The sequence below is a fragment of the Chelon labrosus genome, assembly GCF_963514085.1.
Source record: "Chelon labrosus genome assembly, chromosome: 9".
In the NCBI taxonomy this organism is placed as follows: domain Eukaryota; kingdom Metazoa; phylum Chordata; class Actinopteri; order Mugiliformes; family Mugilidae; genus Chelon; species Chelon labrosus.
This window is the reverse complement of record NC_140359.1, coordinates 27,453,093-27,472,898: the sequence shown is the minus strand read 5'-3', so window position 1 is coordinate 27,472,898 and position 19,806 is coordinate 27,453,093. Positions and strand designations below refer to the sequence as shown.

The 19,806-nt window shown below is 43.5% G+C and overlaps 1 protein-coding gene across 1 annotated transcript; it reads left to right on the top strand.

The window, feature by feature from the left end:
- The first annotated feature begins 7,180 nt into the window (after positions 1-7,180).
- LOC311492640 (NACHT, LRR and PYD domains-containing protein 5) lies at positions 7,181-14,281 on the top strand. Its single transcript, XM_084550974.1, has 4 exons — positions 7,181-7,420; positions 7,605-8,364; positions 11,097-11,320; positions 12,904-14,281. The coding sequence occupies exons 3-4, from the start codon at positions 11,106-11,108 to the stop codon at positions 13,505-13,507; spliced, it is 819 nt and encodes a 272-aa protein (XP_084407100.1). The 5' UTR covers positions 7,181-7,420; positions 7,605-8,364; positions 11,097-11,105; the 3' UTR covers positions 13,508-14,281.
- Positions 14,282-19,806: the final 5,525 nt, after the last annotated feature.

Genomic DNA, 19,806 nt, shown 5'->3' with positions numbered 1-19,806 from the left:
AAATGAAACAGTCTGGGAGTTACGACGGCGTTCGAGGCAGCAAAGCGGACTGACACTAGAGAACGTTTCTTCAGTCCTGTTTCTTTTTCTTCTGCCATTTGCCATCTGAGGCTGAGACGCACTCATGCATACATAGGCCACTAATCTCAGGAGATGGCTGCCTGCCTGCCTGCTGCCTCCTCTCCCAGACGCACTCAGCCCGGTCACATGACACAGAGATTAGGTTACAGGTGCTACTTCGCTGACAGGAGAGAATGGAGGGCTTGTTAGTGGAACAACAGGTGTCATTTTAAATTTAGATTTTCCTTGGACGGATATGTTCTTAATAACACATCAGGTACCAGAATGTGAACGGCCGAGGCATCTTTTGTGCCTGAGCTGAACCCATTTCCACCTGTAAACCCCTTCACGCCTTCCTTTGCTTAAATGAATTATATTGCACTTGCTCTTATTTTAAAATGTACCTTTTCCATTTCTCCCACTTCAGTGTTCATTGAATTACCTCACACACGCTGTGAAACCATCACCAGGTAGCACTTTACACTGCAGCTCAGTAAAGTAATATTAGGAAATGATATTAATCTGGCTCCGGGCTTTTGAATCACCACCCACTCCTCTGATTTTACCCAGTTATTAGGCCATAACAGGTATAAAAGCATCAGATTATCAATAACCTCATTTCAGACAGCCTTTATTCTACATTATTATTGCTCTAATATATAATATATAACCATTTAAGTATGCTCGGTAATATCAGTGGTGCACTATTCCAGATATCTGTCATTCCTGTTCTACAGAGTTTGGGTTCTTCTCAGGTAAGTAAAGATAAAAGAAGTGGGTAAATCTTTCACGGACCGTGTGCTCAAACGTATACATGTCTTTCTGCCTGTGCCGCAAGAGTTGAGGATGGACTCGCACCAGAAGGAATCGATGAGGAGAATCAGGAGAAACAGCAGGACCCTCCTCCAGGATCTGTTTTACAGGGGAGCTGACGGCGGAGGCAGGGATACACCTGTAAGCGTCCAATTAACGCGTTTCTGATCCATGTCTGGCTCGTCAATGCGCTCATCGACTGTGCGTCTGTGCAGCAGATCCCAGCTCAGCCTCGGGATGCAAAAATGATTCACTCCATCGCCAGCCTGATCCGAGCCAAGAGCAAACTCCTCCTACTCGAGAATCCCGATACGGTGGAGATCTACAAGGTCAGCGGCTCTTTGAACAGTGTGTTACTGTGGTTTTACAAATGAGACATTTAAAATGCATCAGCTATGATCAACCATACATCTTTAAATAGATCTTTTTCTCGTCATATGCTGTGTTTTTTTAATATTTATGAGCAGAGAAGTTTCTAAATTCTCACGTCACATTCACTGAATGAAAGAAAAATCATTTGAAGGAGATGTGGAAATCATTTAGTCAAACAATGAATTAATAAGCAAATGAATAAGGAGGAAAATTAAACATGAAATTGAAACCTTTTGGACTGAACCTTTGTGCTTTTTGTTCTGAAAAGCATTGACAACCATAAAACAGAGCTGTTTATCACAGTGACAGAAGCAGTCTTGAACATGTTAATGGGCCTCAGTTGTAATTCTGTTTGGTATTCTTAGTGTTTCCCGTTTTGTTCCTTGGTGTTTTTGTTTCTTGCTTCACTTCCTCTGTTTCTCCTCCCTTTGATCGTGTGATTTGTTGGTTTGATTAATTGCACTTCCCAACTCATCGGTCCATGTGTCTTCCTTGTGTTCCTGAGTCTCACTTTTGGTTCTTGGATTACCCTGCAGCACTTTATGTTCTAGATTTAGTACGTTTTCATTAAGTTTCTTTTGTTTCCTGCGCCTGCCTCCCCTTGCGTCTGCATTTACCTCTCAATGTAACACGTAGCCTAACTTACAGAGAGACCTATTACTGTATTAAGAAAGTGGTGGCTGGAGACGCAAGGTCTGTAAAAGGACATTGGTTTGAATTCCTCCAGTGTGCATGCCTTGAGCAAGCACCGAAACCCAACAAACTGCTCCCAGGGTACGACATTAGGAGTGCCCTTAGTGTCGCTACTGTGTTTATGAATCATAGATATGGACGACGCGGTGGTCATTCCCACAGTTCCTACTCTCATGGTCCTATGGGTCCACGTTATAGAATGGTTGCCATGATGTCACATCCTGTTTCTATAGTGTCATATAACTATAAATACGTACTTAAACATACATTAGCATCATTGAAAAACAAATATTTGACGTGTACTTTAGTATTTTAGTTCGGCCCAAGCCCATCCACTAACATGGGGACCACCAGGGGGAGCGCTACATTCTTTGGAGCTGTCATGGCGTCCATTTTTTGTACAGTCTATATGGTACGAATGAATTAACAAAGGAATACAAAAAAAAAAAGACAGACAACCTGAAGGGGTTGCAGGAGCTGGAGCCTCTTCCAGCTGGCATTTAGCAAGAGGCAAGGTGGACACGTCGACAGTCTACCACACAACTAAAGAATGTGCAAGTGCCAATTTCTAATCACTAATTAATCTGACATGCACGTCTTTGGTCTTTGGGGGAAAGCAGCCAGAAAATAAACCCATGCAACCACAGGGAGAATATTCTGCACGTAATACAAAAAGATGGTGCAGGCAACACCAAGCACACATACAGAACTGTAATAAATCTCAGCTGTATTTCTATGAGACAACCTGTAGAAGTAATGTATCATCTCCTACAGCAGACCTCACGTATATCAGTAGCAAATCATAGTTACTAGCGATTCTCTTTCTCACAAAATATGTGTGGAATAAAACCAACAAAACAAAAGTGTGATTATTAAACTGATTTATTTTTTTGTTTTTGTTTTTGCATGAAGTTGAATGAGCCAACAGCCCGTTCTAGCAGACCAGGAAAAGGTGATGTTTACCTGCCAGCCATCTCAACGAAGGCGGCAAGTCTGAACTCAATCAAGGGGACTCTGAGTCAGTCCTGTCCTTATCTATACGACAAACGGAGAGGGTCTTTCTCCTCGGTGGCTTCTCAGAGAGCAGGAGGTCACCCACCGAAACAGGTAAACCCACATCTCAAGAAGTGAAAGATCCTTCTCTGAACAGAAGAGGTTTCACCCCCATGCATTTATTGGAGAAAGAGGACAGGGTAAAACAGTCTAGTCCAAGGACAGCTGAGTATCTGGTAATTAAGAGACACTAGTCAAGTGAGTTTCTGATCGGTGACACTCACAGATGTTCCTACTTAAACCTCAACTCCTCCACCAGTCCTTTAGAATTGAAGAAGCTACTTGGATGAAATATGTCTGTGAAGGTTCTCAGTCATCCAGGTCATGGTATATCCAACAAAGGTTCAAAAAAGGCAACTGGACTTGTAGAGTTTTTTGAGAAGACTTTTTTTTTTAAAAACTCTACAAGTCCAGTTGCCTTTTTTGAACCTTTGTTGGATATACTTGGATGAAACTTTCCAAAAAACTCAACAAGTGCAGTTGCCTTTCTTTAACGCTTTTGAATGGTCTAAGTAATGTCTAAGTAACATCCACACCAATGAATGCCAGGTCCAGAAGTTTCCCAGCAGAACACTGAATTGTCAGAAGATGGTCAATGTTATTTACATCTGAGAACTTTCTGAGAACCTTCACAAACAAGAACTGAAAGACATTTCACAAGCTGTTTGTCTTCTTCAGAGTAACCTTAAGGCCCAAAGAGAGGCAAAGAAATCCAACGTCACAGTGACGATGACTTACCTGGGACAAGGTCGTCGGGATTCAGGGTCGGGGTCAACTCAGGATGAACTGAAGGTTCTCCAGCAAGTCAACGGGGGTGAAAATATCTGTGTCTTCAAGGGCCTCGTCACTTCAGGAGGTAGGTTTGCCATAAGAGCGATTTTCAAAAATTAAATGAAGGTTTTTCACGACATTAAACACAGCCGTGTATGGGTGAGGAGCAAAATTAGAGGTACAACGCACTTAATCACTCATCTGCCCTCGAGGCGGAGTTGTAATAGGAACAATGAGGACGTTGGCCCGAGGCGGAATTTGAACCGAACGAGAACATAAAGCTGGTGTGTGACCCGGCGTTCTACGATCACACGTCAACAGACAAGACAAGCTATTTCATCCTCGCTGCTGCTACATGTTGATAGACACTGTACAACCGTCAGACCAGGGAGGGAATCTCAATGTCGGGCAGATGTACTAGAGAGGGGTTATGGATTTCTGCTTCAAACTGTGCATGTGATGTGTTTACAGAATCCTCTGTGGGAGTAAAACAAAGGAGGAGATGATGCACAGAAGCACAGTCCAAACAGAGAATATAACACAACGGCAATATCCAAAGATTTGTTATGACTCATTACTTCTCTTTTATTAACTTTCAGTGGATTCATTTCAGACTATAATGCACATGCCACGCTGGATCTCACATGAGTTTACTGTTCTTTTCTGGAAACCAGCCCTGCATTTTCCTCTTTTACCCCCATGCTGCTAAGTTGCTGTGCAGATATTTCTGTTTGCATCCTTCTCATGAACATTTCCTTGTTGTGAATCAGAGGAGAAACTGTTTCTTATGAAGGTTTGACAGCGAGTTTTTTTTAAATTCTCAAGGAGTAGCTGGAATGCGTTATGACGGCAGAGCAACATGAAAGTCAGCGCATGAAAAGGCCTGCTTCCTTTTTATGATAATATGACATACTGTTTGCAAATTGTTTCCAACTAGAGGGGGTTACACATGAGAAAAAAATCTGCACATGCTAGGAGCTAGATCTTTGTTGTTTTTTCTTGTGAAATGTTGAACAGTTTTACCTATTCAGACTTCACAACCCTCTGGTTGAACTGCACAAAGTACATAGACGTCTGTATTTCAGGTGTTGAGTGTGTTTAAAGCATAGACTGTAAAAAAAATGGACGACACGTCTCCACTTCCTCTCATTAGTCAAACTGATGCTAGAATTCCAGGGATATCGCCTTCTTGCGAGTTTGGAATAAGAGTCTAAGCATTACTGTCCAAGAGTGTAGCCACGCTATAGATGGATTATACACTGCACTTTTTTATTTATTTACTTTATTTTCTTCCTAATCGCTTCAGGGAGCGGTTGTCAGTGGCGACTGTCTATCATCCTGTATCTGTAGCATCAAATAACCATAGACTGTATAAAAAGTGGACGCCATGACAGCTCCTAAGTGAAGCCAAAGCATGTAGAGCTCCCCCTGGTGGCTGGCTGCAGTATGGGCCATAAGCTCCACCTCCTCCATGTCAGTGGGCGGGACTTGGGCCAAACTAAAACACTAAAATATACATCAAATAATTTTTTTTCAAGGATGGTTTCTGTCATTTTAGGTAGTTAATATAATGGCGATGCAAGTTCAGGTGTCAATTTTTCTACTAAGTTTCGTTTTAGTTAGTTATTTGACACTACAGAAACAGGAAGTGACATCGTGAAGACTACAACCGTAAAGTGGTCCCGTAGTACCGTGAAATTGACACTTGAACATGCATCAACATTATATTAACTGCCTAAAATGACTGAAACCATCCACTAACATGGAGGGGGCGGGGCTTATATGACCTACACTGCAGCCAGCCACCAGGGGGAGCTCCACATGCTTTGGCTTCACTTTCGAGGAGCTGCCATGGTGTCCATTTTTTTTTTATACAACCCGTGGTTTAAACGAACCAAACCTCAAATCAGAGCTAGACATGTGACCCTGAAACATCTTTTAAGTTTTTCTCACTGTTGGCTGAAATAAACTTCATAATACTAATAATTTATACTGTACTGATCGTGCATTGCGAAATTCTTCTCTACATTTGGGGGTTAGGTACTCGTTCAGTGCACTTCAGCCACGGACACAGCAGGACATGAACCTGTGAACCTTCAGTTCCAGCTCTTTCTAACAGGGAAACTCAATAAACAAATGCAAGATGAAATGCTCTCTGAAAGCCTCTGACATGGATGTAGCTGCAAAGCTGATAAAATCCTGATCTTTAATCATAAAACAACAGTGAAGTGATTCTAATTCTAATCTGGGAAGCTGTGGCCGAGGGGTTACAGGATCGGGCCTGAGACCAGGATTTAGCGAATAAAGCAACATCCAACATCCACGGCTAAAAATAACCTTGAGAAAGGCACCCAGCCTTCTGAAACTATTCTCTGGGCACTGCACATGGCTGCCCACTTCTTCAAGTGTGCAGACTACTTGCCTGTGTATAAGTATACATGTGTAGAAATGTCAGTAGGCACTGCTTCCCATGAGCCAGACACATTTCTAAGTACTGCCATACTAACTGTGTTGAACTGTAAGCCAAACAAGACAAAGACGAGGGAGATCGAACACAATCACATTCAGCTTTACTATTTGTCCCCTTCTATTTCAGAGCAGTTCCAGTTCGTGTCTCAGAGACACAGAGGTTACCCCTTCAGCGCCACGTTGTACGTTAACGGCATCATGGCGGCCAGGATCAGCTCCTGCTGCGAGTACCGCTACGCTCCCGGCTTCCAGCAGGGGAGGAAGAGCTGCTTCCGCCTGGCCTGGCTGGCCGGCGGGGTTCCCTGCTACAGGTCAGACTTCATCCTCGGGGGAGATTGAAAGTGTGACATTAGCGGCAAATGAGAAATTATTAGCAGTGAAAACAGACGCTAAGCCCGCTCTCTCTGCAGACACAATGCATTGTGGGTCGACAAATGAGGATAAAAAGGATGCATATTGCATGACACGAGGGAGGGATGCTGGTGGTGGTACATGAGAGGAAATATGAGTCATGATGAAAGCACATTTTTCATCTTTTTCAGATGTACAAGTCTCCGAAACAAATACAGCTCCTGCCAGCAGCTGAGCAACGGCACAAAGGAGAACTTAATTCTCCCTTTAGAGCAGAACACTGGCAATGGTACAAAGCCTGGAAATGAGGGTCTCAATTTTCCATTACTTCCTAAAGCTTATTCATCAACATTTTTTTGACATTAAGCCCAGTCCTTGATTTCAGTGAACTAGTTTAAAAGCAAAACGTCCCACAAAGCTTTCATTTTTCTCCCGTCCTGTCTGTCTCCAAAAGCAGACCCCATCGAGTCATGTCCATCATCCCCTCTTTTCATCCCGGCCAAGCCCGCGAAGAAATCAGTCAGGAGGACGAGAAAACACATCAAGGAAGGCGGCGGAGGGTCCACAGACAGCGAGGACCTCGCCGTGGCCGGAATTAGAGGGACCTCCGAGAAGAAACGACGCAAGGGTCAAACCAATCAGAGAGAGAGCAAAGGCAGGACAGCTGGAAATAACAGAGGGGAAGAGGGACAGGACAGCGAGGGCTCGGGAAGGTCAACGGTGACAGAGAAATGCGAAAACCCGCCGTCGCCTGCCAGAGTCGAAGGAAAAACAGCGAGCAACGTCGCAGATCAGCGGACAGGGCGGCCGCTGGCGAACAAGACAAGCAAAGTTCCCGGTGAGCTCTGTTTGACTCATTGTAGTTGTTTTCATTCCTGTAAGACAAGATGGAAAAATAAAAAGTGCAGATACAGATGACCTTCAGGCCGTCTGCATGTGGTATTTCCATTTAATACTCGGTAGAGGGAAAAAAATGGGAAAGAACAAGAGTGTTTTTTTTTTCTTTTTCTTTTTCTTTAAAGATTCATTGCAGGATGAGGAAGCCCTGACTCAGCAGAACAGAGAGAAACAGAAGGACCTGGGATCAAATGGGAAAACCAGAGATGGGGGAAGACAGAAGGACTTCTATGAGGAATTTGTGGAAATGAGCGCCGCGTTGAAGCAGGGCCCAAACAAACACCAGTGGTTCAAGGCAAACAGTGAGTAAAGAAACCGCAGCACAGTAAGAACGAGCTGGAGTCCCCCTGGAGAGCTGTAAACTATTTACATTATGCACTTTAGCAGAAAAGGTAGAATTTGTGTAAAAAAAAAAGAAGAGATGCACTGAGGAATGTCTGCCTGCAGGAGAATGGATGACGTGCAGGAGAGCTTATGCAGACAGTGTTCACACGTATACACAACCGCGTGCATAAATCAGAGAAGATCCGCTCGCTGTTGTAGCTCAAACAAGCGCAGAAACCAAAACTTTATCATTTATTATTTACACTCTCACAACAACAGTGGATGTCGGCATCGCTGCATGTACTCGGCTTTTAGGAGTTTCATTTTCTCTCCTCGCGCCCAGTCCTGGAGAGGTGTCGGCTCCAGAAGAGGCTGTCATCGAGCCCGAAAGCTCAGAACGGCTCAGACGTGGAGCTCAGCCCGGAGAGTGACTCGGGCCCAAAGCCTGACGATGAGGAGCCAGAGGAGGAGGAAGAAGAGGAGGAGGAGGAGGAGGAGGACGCAGCCAGCCAGAACGCTGACAAAGAAGAGCCTGCTAAAGAACAAGACCTGCAGGCACAGGTGAGTGTGTGCGCGATAAAAATGACAGTTGTGAATGTGCACTCATCTCATAGAAGTCCTTGAAACACCCACGCATTCTGCAGAAGTGTCAACATTAGAGCAATTTACTATGAAACATGTCAGCTTTAACATCCAGTGGGTTCCAGGCAGTGTTCATGTTGACAGACATTTTTGATTTCGTGTTAGTCTTCAGACAGAAATGCGTATCAGTCTGAATTTGTTCTGACTTTAGACCAGTTTAATGAAGCTCATACATGAAGCAGGAGTGTGAATCAGGATAACAAGCTGTATCAACACTCTTCGCATTCGTAGCCTGCAGTGGTGTCCTTGATCATTTACGAGGTTGGATCATTACAGATAAAAGAGGAAGCAAACACAAGAAGGATTCCTACCAGGAACTACATTTACACCACACTGGTTAAATATGTGTCAGTAAAAAGTCAGAGAGGAATAACCTCATGTAGAGCAAAACAGCAACTAGTAAAGTACTAGTACTAGATGAGACTTCTTTAACGTCATAGTACTAGATGAGACTTCTTTAACGTCATAGTACTAGATGAGACTAATTTAACTTCATAGTACTCAGATGAAACTAATTTAACTTCGTAGTACTCAGGTGAGACTTCTTTAACTTCATAGTACTCAGATGAAACGTCTTTAACTTCATAGTACTTAGATGAGACTTCTTTAACTTCATAGTACTCAGATGAAACGTCTTTAACTTCATAGTACTTAGATGAGACTTCTTTAACTTCATAGTACTCAGATGAGACTTTTTGACTTCACAGTACTCAAATGAGACTTCTTTAACCTCATAGTACTTAGATGAGACTTCTTTGACTTTATAGTACTTAGATGAGACTTCTTTGACTTCGCAGTACTCAGATGAGACTTCATTAACTTAATAGTACTTAGATGAAACCTCTTTAACTTAGTAGTACTCAGATGAGACTTCTTTAACTTCATAGTACTTTGATGAGACTTCTTTAACCTCATAGTACTTAGATGAGACTTCTTTGACTTTATAGTACTTAGATGAGACTTCTTTAACTTCATAGTACTTAGATGAGACTTCTTTAACTTCATAGTACTCAGATGAGACTTCTTTAACTCCGTAGTACTTAGATGAAACTTCTTTAACTTCATAGTACTTTGATGAGACTTCTTTAACTTCGTAGTACTTAGATGAGACTTCTTTAACTTCGTAGTACTCAGATGAGACTTCTATAACTTCATAGACTTAGACTTAGATAAACTTTATTGATCCACAAGGGAAATTGCTTTCATAGTTATCTTACTGATCGTGATGGAAGCTTCATAAATATCAGGGTGATGATTCTTCCTCCTCATTTGTAGCCACAGGGCTTGTAGCAGCTAGCTAGTTTTGGTAGTTAATGCTAACTGAGCTCAGATAGGCTAACGGCCCTTATCCAATCACATGACAGGGAAGCACATTTTAAAAGACAGTCAGCCCGTATGAAGAGATCCTGTATTTTAAATGTGTAATATTCAAATATCATTCTAGTCTCGCCTTGTTTACATTTCATTATATCATCAGATATTAGTTTTAGATCTTCAACATCTCATCCAAGAAAAGAAATGAGAAGGATGTGGAGGGTGGCGGTCATGTGCCATCAGCTGGAAATATTACACATCACTGGATACTTTGGACACTTTGGGATCTGCACCAAGAATTTAAAGTTGCATTGAACAAAGTTTGGATGCAGAGTAAGTCTGCAGTGATTGGCCACTTTCCCAAAACATATTAAGATGATTTGTTTTCCCGGGACTGCAGAAATTAACCTGCGACAAAATATCACACATCACACGCAGGTTAGGATTTAAATATGTTGAGGCTGATCTTAGGCAGGCAGGCAGGTGTTCTTAGGAAGGAGACATCAATTTGAATTAATCCAGTGCCTTCCAATCCAGAGGGTCGTTCCATTACTCTTGGAGGTTAATACACAAACAGTTGCAACAAACTGCCCCTGAGTTTTATCTGGAGCAGGCAGCCCTTTGGCTCGGTTCGACCGATCACGATGAAAAAGTAGCCGAGCCTGAAAAATTCCTCAAGGTCTAGCAAAGTGGCACGGTGGACGTGGCCGACAGCCAGACCATATGTCTCTCTGGAACCTCCGTCTCGTCTCTGTGTATGAAAAGCCTCCACCACCTGCCTCGCTCACATCTCTTTCCAAGGCAGCAACACATTTTGGAGCCGTGCTGCACTCGCACACAAACAGTAAATACCTAATGTTAGCAACGCTCTGTTCTCAGGGTCAGGATGCCAAATGCATTTCTGTGTGGGGCATGAAATAATCTGCCTGTCATACAAAATGTGATTTTGTATTTCATGAAAGCCTGCTTTCTGGCGATTGAGGTGAACCCGGAGCGAGATGAGATATTTCTGTTTGTTTCATTTCTTTGCAGGCTCGTATCCCCGTGTGCGATACCATTTCCCACCAGGATTACACAACACCAAAAAAAAGCCTCGAAAATAAAATAAGTAAATGCATTTTAGGGCCCAGATACATTGGTGTAAAATGTTTCTCAGGTTTTTTTTTCATAGCCCCTGACCTTATGAAATCTTCCCAAATCGAAAATGAATACCCATAATTTGTTCTTAAGGAAAGACAACTTTCTGGTGATATTCTTTGACTTTTGGAAGTCCAGATTCAAAAACCAACACGTGATGTGAACTTCTTCTGTGACTTTCTCTCACTTTGCGAGTGCAGCTTGACGCCATGATGACAGTGCTGAGCACATCCGATGAGGTGGAGCAGCTGGTTCTGAGGAACACGGACCTGACAGACGACCTTCTGCTGAGCCTGGCGGGGGCCCTGAAGAGCAGCCTGTCCGAGGTCACGCTGCTCAATCTCAACCTCAACCTCATTGGCCCGTACGGCGCTCACATCCTGCTGGACGTCCTCCGAGTGAAGCCTCAGGTCAGAGGCTTGCAGTAAGTCCCAGACTCCACTGCTGAGCCACGTCACACAGGAAAACAGAGAATAACGTGCAGCCCCCGGGACCGTGGCACGTTTAGAAGCACTCTAATATGTCTGTAGGAAAAAAAAAATCATAGCTTTCCACTGTTAAATTGCACAATCCTTCTCTTTAATGTGAACAAAGAAATGGCTCCAGCGCCTTTCCTCTCTGAGTTATTTCCTTTTACTGCACAAAATACAGTAAATGTGTTGGAGCTTGGCTTTGTGACACGGCTTCAGGGGAAAAAAAAACTTAGTTAAAGTGTGTGCAGACTAGGTGGTTGCACAACTCCAGATTTTATAAAGTCAACTGTTATGTGATGAAGTGGACACAGACTCTCTGATGACGTCACTAATAAAAACACAGGAGAAAGTAATGAAATCTAGATTCTTGACCTGAATACATATGCTGAGAACAGACAGCTCATGTGCTACATACTGTGAGCTGCAGATATGTATAGCCTGTATAAAAACATGCAGCACCTCAGCACCATCAGTAGCATTTAATAGTACTTTACTTCTCCGTGTCCTGCAGCTAAAGGTCTAATAACTTTATCAAATAGTTGATGTGCAGCCTCCTTCTCTCTGCAGGACGTTTGGTGAAGTTGTTGATTTGACGTGGACCGTTCCTCTGCTAGCGTTAGCGTTAGCCTTTTCATATGCATTGCAGTAGTACTTTAGTTGTATTTCAGGACTGACATATCACGGTAGCATGGGCTTCATCTCTAGTGAAGTATTTCCACACACTTGATGAACCGTTGCTAGTTTGCTGCAACGACCCACTGGACTCCTCACCTGTCTTCTAGGAGGCGTCCATGTTGTTAACAGTCACGTGATCAGAGACTAGTTGTCGTGATGCTTAAAGCGTCATGGTACAGCAGTAATGTGAGAAAGAGCATAACCAGAACTGGTAATCAAATACATGACAAAAAAGAAGAAAACAGCTCAGCATTTAGTGAAATAAGCATGTTTGCTTTCTGGTAGAAGACTGGATATACCCATTATCTTTGCATAAATGCTCTGAGCATTTGAAACAGCAATCGAGCATTCAACCTCCTTTAAACGGTATATTTACACTTTACTTGTACATGAGTAAAACAAACGAGGCATAACGTGTAAACTGCCGAGATAGTGGACTGATTTTGTTATGCTTGGATCAAGTTAGACTAACTGTTTTATAACGGTCTTATACTGAAGCCAGACATGAGAGACGCATTGATCTTCTCATAACTCGGTAAGGAAAGAGCATAACCCCAAATGTGTTTTGTTAGGGTAAGACTAAACATGTCTCTGCTTGTGTTGAAAGGGTTGTCTGTGGATCTGTGGATCTGTCACCTCAAAGGCCGGTGTGATTATTCAATTGCTTATATTATATAACGGAAAAATCATACTCAGTCACAGGGAAATGTGCATAAGAGTAATTCAGAATGTTTTCCACAAGGTTTCAGGTCGTGAAGCTGACAGAATTTGGACACGCAAATCAGATTACTTGGAGTCTGGATGCACATAATGAAGTGTAAAGTATCTCCATGGTTACAGCTATTTTCTTCCTTTGCAGCTTGTTTGGAAACAAACTGCGTGACCATGGAGTCCTGACCCTGCTGAATGGAATAGCTGAGCTGCAGGAGCAAACGGCGAGAGCTGCTGCCGTCATCCAGCAGGCGATGCTTTTCCCATCGGAGCAGAACACGCTGCTGCAGCTCCCCGCCGGGTGGAGCTCATTCAGGCTTTTTGCCCTTTTGGAACTGGACGTCGGGGGAAACGGCCTGGGCAGCGACGGGGTGAAGGCGATAGCATCGTACATGAGATCCCACTCGCACCTCCAGTACTTGGGGCTGGCCCAGACCAGCGGCGCGGACCTGGCAGCGTGGAAGGAGCTTTTCGACAGCCTGAAAGGAAACAGCTCACTGACTCAGATCATCCTAGATGAGAACAACCTGGGAGACCCCGGGGTCAGGCTGCTGGCCGACATGCTGAAAGAGAACACGGGTCTGCTGCAGGTGGATCTGGACGGGAACGGCGTCAGCGATGTGGGGGGAAATGACATCGTGGCGGCGCTGCTTTGCAGGACGCAGTTTCCACTGAGACATCTGAGCCTGCAGGAGAACAACATCAGCGCGGGGCTAATGAGCAGGATACAGGAGGAGGTAAAATATAAATGATTCCGCAGGAGGGGAGGGGTGCTACGCAAGAAACTGAGCAGCGTAAACAAAGCAGCGACTTGAAAACTCGGCAGATTCTTCGTTTACGTTCTGAGGTCAGAGAGGAGAAATAAAAAACTGACTCATTCGACTCGTTCGACCGCCAAACACGCACACGCACACAAAAAGATCTCTTCCTTCCTATAGCCGGGTGGCCCTGCCAACAAATGCTGCATCTCAGTTTAGCCCAGGTAGTGTAGGAGGCATGTTTGCTCTCGGGCTGCGCTGTGGTCTGGATGCAGCTTCAAAGAGATATCAGTGAACTGAACCTTTCTTCTTTGTGGCGAGGTTACATCTTCACCCTGAGATTTTTCTTCTTCTTCCCACCGGCGTTACACCTACTTGGCTATAAAATCATCTCCGGCACAAAGCTCACTGATCCCGCTGTCATTTTATTGAATAAATTGCTGCCTCCTGACACAGAAAAAGAAAGAAGGAAAGAAAGAAAGAAAGAAAGCGTGGTGATTCATTCCTCCCACAGTATTTCCAAGTGGACTTTTTTTTCTTCCCCCCAGAACATTAAAGTAGCCCTCATCCAATCGCCTCTCTCCGCTTCTGCAAATCAAAAGAGAGCAACGGACAGCTAAGCCATGCGCGGCGTCGACTACAATCATTTTGTTTATCCTGTCTCCTCGTGTGCAAGTCAGAGCTTCTGTTCAGAGTTTAAAACTAGGGCAAATCCACCTGAATTTCGAGGCCGTCATCTCATTGTTCTGTCAACACAGACGTTCTGAGAATAACTGTACCCCCTGATCAAAGCTTGTCAGAGTGGTAATTATCTCCTCCTCCTCCTCCTCCTCCTCCTCCTCCCAGGGCTGCCGGCAGTGATTCTGCTGAAGCCAACCCGTCCATATTTCATCTGCAGCCTTTTGCAAAATTCCTTTCCCGCGGAGCCCCGATAAAGACGCTCCCTGAACCCCCAGGAGGATGACAGATAAATGAGGCTGGCGTTCATCAAGATTACATCGGCTGTAGTCGTCTGGACGAGCTGCCGTTGTGGCGTAAAAACTAATTTTTTCCACCAAAATAAAGATGTCCACTTTATACAGAGTCTCCTTTTTGTGTACGGTCAACTTCTTGTATCATAGAGATTTTATTATCTGCAAAAAGAGGCCCAAGTTTAATTTCTTTCTTTTTTTTTTACTGTTGATATTCTCTAAGATCTCTGCAGCCACATTTGTGATGGATTCAATACAAAACTAAGTGGTACACCATCATGCCCGGCTGAGCATAAGCTGGCAAACAAGAGCCGCACTGTAATTCACAGACTCTTTCGATAAGGACTTTGTGCTTCTCTGTTGCAAGTGAAACTCAGATCAGTGACCCCTTTGTACGTCTGCTAATGCATTTGGCCCCGGAGAAATCCTGCAGTGTTACAAGCTCCTTTCAGCTGCCTTATTTTCCAAAAGCAAGGCCTTCAACCACAGAGGCTCAATCTGTTAGGAATTTTACAGGGTTTCCCTTTCAGGCCTTTGTAGGTTACTGTAAAGTATCTGTAGAGTTGGCAGAGCTGCACTATCCGCTGTTGGTGTACAGTTCTGCGATAATGTTTTGCTGATAACGAACACATCCATGCTGCTAAAAGATAGTCTGTCTGAAATGATCTTATCTTATATGCCGTGAAAAGTAGCGTAAATGTTAAGTTTCCGATCACCGATACCGAGCTGGACTGGAAAGCGGAACCTGGGAAGTCTGGGGAATCGAGTTTCTTGACTTGAACTGAGGGCAAGAACAAGACAAAAAATGAACAATGGTGATCTACCCCCATGGGAAGTTGAATGGTTCAGACTTCCTTTGAGCTTCCTGGGCAGGGTGATGCAACTTCCTTCCGCTTGCAGTATACAAAGGGTCAGCATGTCTTTACAGACCCATCAGCATCTGATGTTGTGAGCCATGAAATGTGTAGGAGGCAGACTCTTGAAACTTCATTAAGATTTATTTACAAGAAGCAGTGCCGCCATAAAAACGTACGTACAGCTGAACTGAAACCTGCAATTATTTTTGGCAAAAATTCAATAATTCATGAATCTGCTTATGACAACGTCTCACACAAATGTCTAGTGGGATAAATCGATTACGCAGCATTAACATTTTACATCTAAAAGGCCAAAAGTCAACTGTAAGATTATAATATTCTGCATATTTAAAGTTGTGAAGAGGTAACTAGTTGTCCTCTATGGGTATTTGTTTGGCTGTCTCCATTTTACCCCAGGTGCTCAGAGTAGAGCTGCTGCTGGTCATTATGCTGGTGCTGAGCTGACCCATCTCACCTGCATCACATTATCCAATCAACTGAACCCTACTTAAGGACTTAATACTCTCCCACTCATCACCACTTCTTCAGTTACCTCTGTGGTAGTTACTCATGAACCAGCAATTGATGAACTCTGCTCCAGCTTTAGTTGAACTTATAAAAGTCCTGTCCTTGTGCCTGAACAGAGAGTCCCTTGAGTCCTGCGCCTGGGTCCTTGAGTTGTCCACATCATAACAAGTCACTACACATATTATATGTGATTCTGTGATTCTGGACAGACGTGGACTCAAACTACAACTGGACTAGATGAACTATGCACAGTCAGAGGCCTTCAGTGACCTCCAACCTTATTCAAAACTCCTCTTAATACGATCGTTATGATGCTACTGCTATAGAAACCATCAACAACATATGGATATGCAATAAAACAGGATGTCGCATTGTAGACAGGTATATCATATAGAGAGATGAATGACATAACTACAGCAAGAAACTCCCTTAGAACAATTCATAGTCTCTTCTCACTCACTGCAGCCACCAGCGCCACATACGTCAAATCCAGCAGAAGCATCAATGTTGACCCAATAAAATGACAAAAATATACATAACAGATGTAAATATAATTAATTTTACTCACCAGAACTTTAGAAACTATTCAGAGTTCTCCTCTGAGCCTGTCAACCAAGGGTAGCGCTCATAGTTGCTGACCTGAAAGTTTCCCCGGCTGGGTCAGGCTAGCTAGTTCCAGGGTTGGACGGCCTTTCCTCACAATATCCAGCTTTTCCTTCCAAGTCCGCCGTGAAAATGTCTTTCTAAGAAGATCTGCAACCAAATCCATAGCCTCTCCTCCTTCCTCTATCTTGGGTTCAGCAAACAGCATCATTAAAATGTGTTTCAAGCTTCAGCTGCCTGCAGTTTTAACTGTGAAGGCCCTGGCAGATTTCTTTGACTCTGGCAACACATGATGGCTGAAATATGATTAGATAAAAGCTCTAATGCAAAGTTACACTGCCAGAAGAACTGCAGCTGAGAGACAGACAAGACATATAATGAAAAGAATAGGCTACTGGGAATAATTTAATAAGATTAATGGGAAAATATTCAAATAAGTCAGTGAATTTGATAAAGTTCAGGCCAGCAGAGAAGGATTTGCTGGACCTGATGGAACCACCACTGTGTACAGTATATTTCAGCAACTATTAAATGGACAGAGTGCACAAAAGACATCCATAGTGTATACTTTATGTACAGATGCCCATGAGATTTCCACGAGTGTTCCCTGGATTATTCTCTATTTACTGCAGTGTTAAAGAAGCTAAAGGTTAGAATGCTAACCTTCCAAGCTACACATCTTTGCACTTGTGACAATATTAGCATGCTAACATAAGCATTGAGCCTATGAGAAATGGCCCTAAAACCTTAAAAGATGTGTATAAAATACTCTGGGACTAATGGAAAACACCAGATCCCTGCAGCTCCCACATTACGTCACTTCCACTAGCGCCACCATGAGAGACCGTGCCACGAGAACAAGCGCAAACGCACTTTAATTTGTTCCGTATCATCAGCCCAGATACTTGTGCAGCTTTTTTTCAATTGGAACCTGTTAGTTGTTAATTAAGACAAATAAATAATAACAACCATGCGCACCATCGACAGACTGCGAGCCCTGAAACACTGCCCGGCTTTGTGGCGGGCTAATTATAAAACGCCTCCGTCTGCCAGTTTCTGACAATAAAAAGGCAAATCAGCTGAGTTCCTGCACTCACAGAAAACTATCTTCTCAGCAGTAAACAGCGAGAGGGGAGCAGGAAGTTGATGTTGGCCCGTGCTTGCTGCATGCAGCGTGGCAGAGGATGAATGTGGAGAAGTGCCTGGCTGAGGATGAGAGGGAGGGTTTCTAGAGCTCTCATAGATTTGAGGGATACAGTGCTGTGTTTAGATCTCATAACATATTCCTTTCATCAACCAGAGAGCAATTTATAGACGATGATGACGATGCATCCAAATCTGCAGGAAAGCAAAGTGTCCTAATTGTAGGTAAAAACTGACTTGAACATATATTTAAGTGTTTCAGAAGAAGATCTGTGAAATAGAAAGTGTTAAAGTGTGTGTTTTATTCATTGTTTGCCATAAAAGAAACCAGCGTTAGGTTAGAACATGAGGAAAGGTCACGCAGTCACTGAGGGAAAGTCTATTATAACTAAGCGGTGGATTACATGACGAGCATCACGTCTAACGCTACAGTCCTTTAACCACGCAGACTTTAAACAACTGTTTGTTCAGCGCTCAGTGCGCCGGCACCCTCACAACACTGTGTGACACAGCATTATGATGATGAATGAAAAGTTTTACAGTCCGCTCCTTGAACAATGGCTCCCGCTGCTGTTTGACATTTGGCAGAAAGAGCAGCTTTTCAATATGGATTATTCATCGGCGGTTTGATCCTCCGCTCAAATGTCACCACAACAATGCCTCTGCCTTGGCAGCAGCGTCTGTCTCTCTGCAGCTCGGCGGGATAAGGAATTGGCAATAATTACCACATCTAATGTGGCCTTCAGGCAGGCTCAGACTTTCTGCTCAAGCACTTTTGCCTTTCAGTTTTTCTTTATTGCCTTTTCATTGAGAAGTAAAGTCTTGGCTTTGCATATCACTGCAATACTGTGCTCTGACTTATGATGTCCTCTAAATAAGTGGTGAAGAGGCCGGATGCAGGAAATTAGCAAACTCTTGCATCACAGTGCTCAGATCTCTGAGGGATATAACACTGGCTTTAACTTTAACAGCAAGTTACAGGCATCCATCCACAAGCCTCACACACCGATAAGGCATAACATTATGACCACCTTCCTGATACTGTGTAGGTCTCCCTTGAGGGTGTCCTGTGGTGTCTGGCAACAGAACATTAGTTTTAGTTGTTCCTAAAGTGTTTATGTGTGTGTGTCTGTGTCAGGCTGCATCCTGCTGGGGATGGCTGCTGCCATCAAGGAGTGTCGTCAGAATCAGAATCAGCTTTATTGGCCAAGTATTTGTGCACATATAAGGAATTTGACTCCAGTAACTTTTGACTCTCTTGTACAAAAACACAGAACTTAAATAAGTGTAAAAAAGAAAACCATAAAAAAATTTATCTCGATCTGTAGTTATTGCTCGTCAGAGCGACAGCCAGGGGGAAGGAACTGTCTTTGTGGCGGGTGGTTTTGTCGTACAGTGCTCTGTAACGCCGGCCTGAGGGGAGGAGTCTAAACAGATTGTGTCCGGAGTGTGAGGGGTCTGTGGAGATTTTACCGGCCCGCTTCCTGACCCTGGACCGGTACAGGTCCGCGATGGAAGAAAGATGAGTACCAATAATCTTCTCTGCAGACCTGATTGTTCTCCTTGTCATGTTGTGACATGATCCAAACCAGACTGTGATGGACGTGGTCAGGACAGACTGGATTATTGTAGAGTAGAAAATGATCTGCAGCTCCTGAGGCACGTTGAACTTCCTGAGCTGAGCTGACGCAGGAAGTGCAACCTCTGCTGGCCTAACCCTAACCCTAACCCATTGCTATGGGGTTGGGGGGTGAATGGTCCGGCATAGGTGGGTAAATTAATAAAGTGAATATTCATATTGAAATATGAGTAACTACATCAATGACATTCTTGATGCAGCCTTTTCAAAATTTGCAAATATTTCCCTGATAAAAAGAAAACCCTGGAAACTCTGTGAATGGTGGGATAAAATTGTATACAACGTTTTTTTTTTGTCAGAAATATATTGATTATGTGGGTGGTCTCAGGGTTGAAACATAATGTTTTAATGCACTGTTAACAACAGGAAATAGTGGGAAATTAATTAATTACTTCCATACACGTTTGACATATTGAACTTTCTTCTTTCGTCCAAATCATCAGCCCATATACCGCAAATTTAAAACACGACTAACAAATAAAATTTATAGTTTCCACAAGACCATGACTTTTCAATTGAGACTGCTGAAAATGATGCAACTACTGAACGACA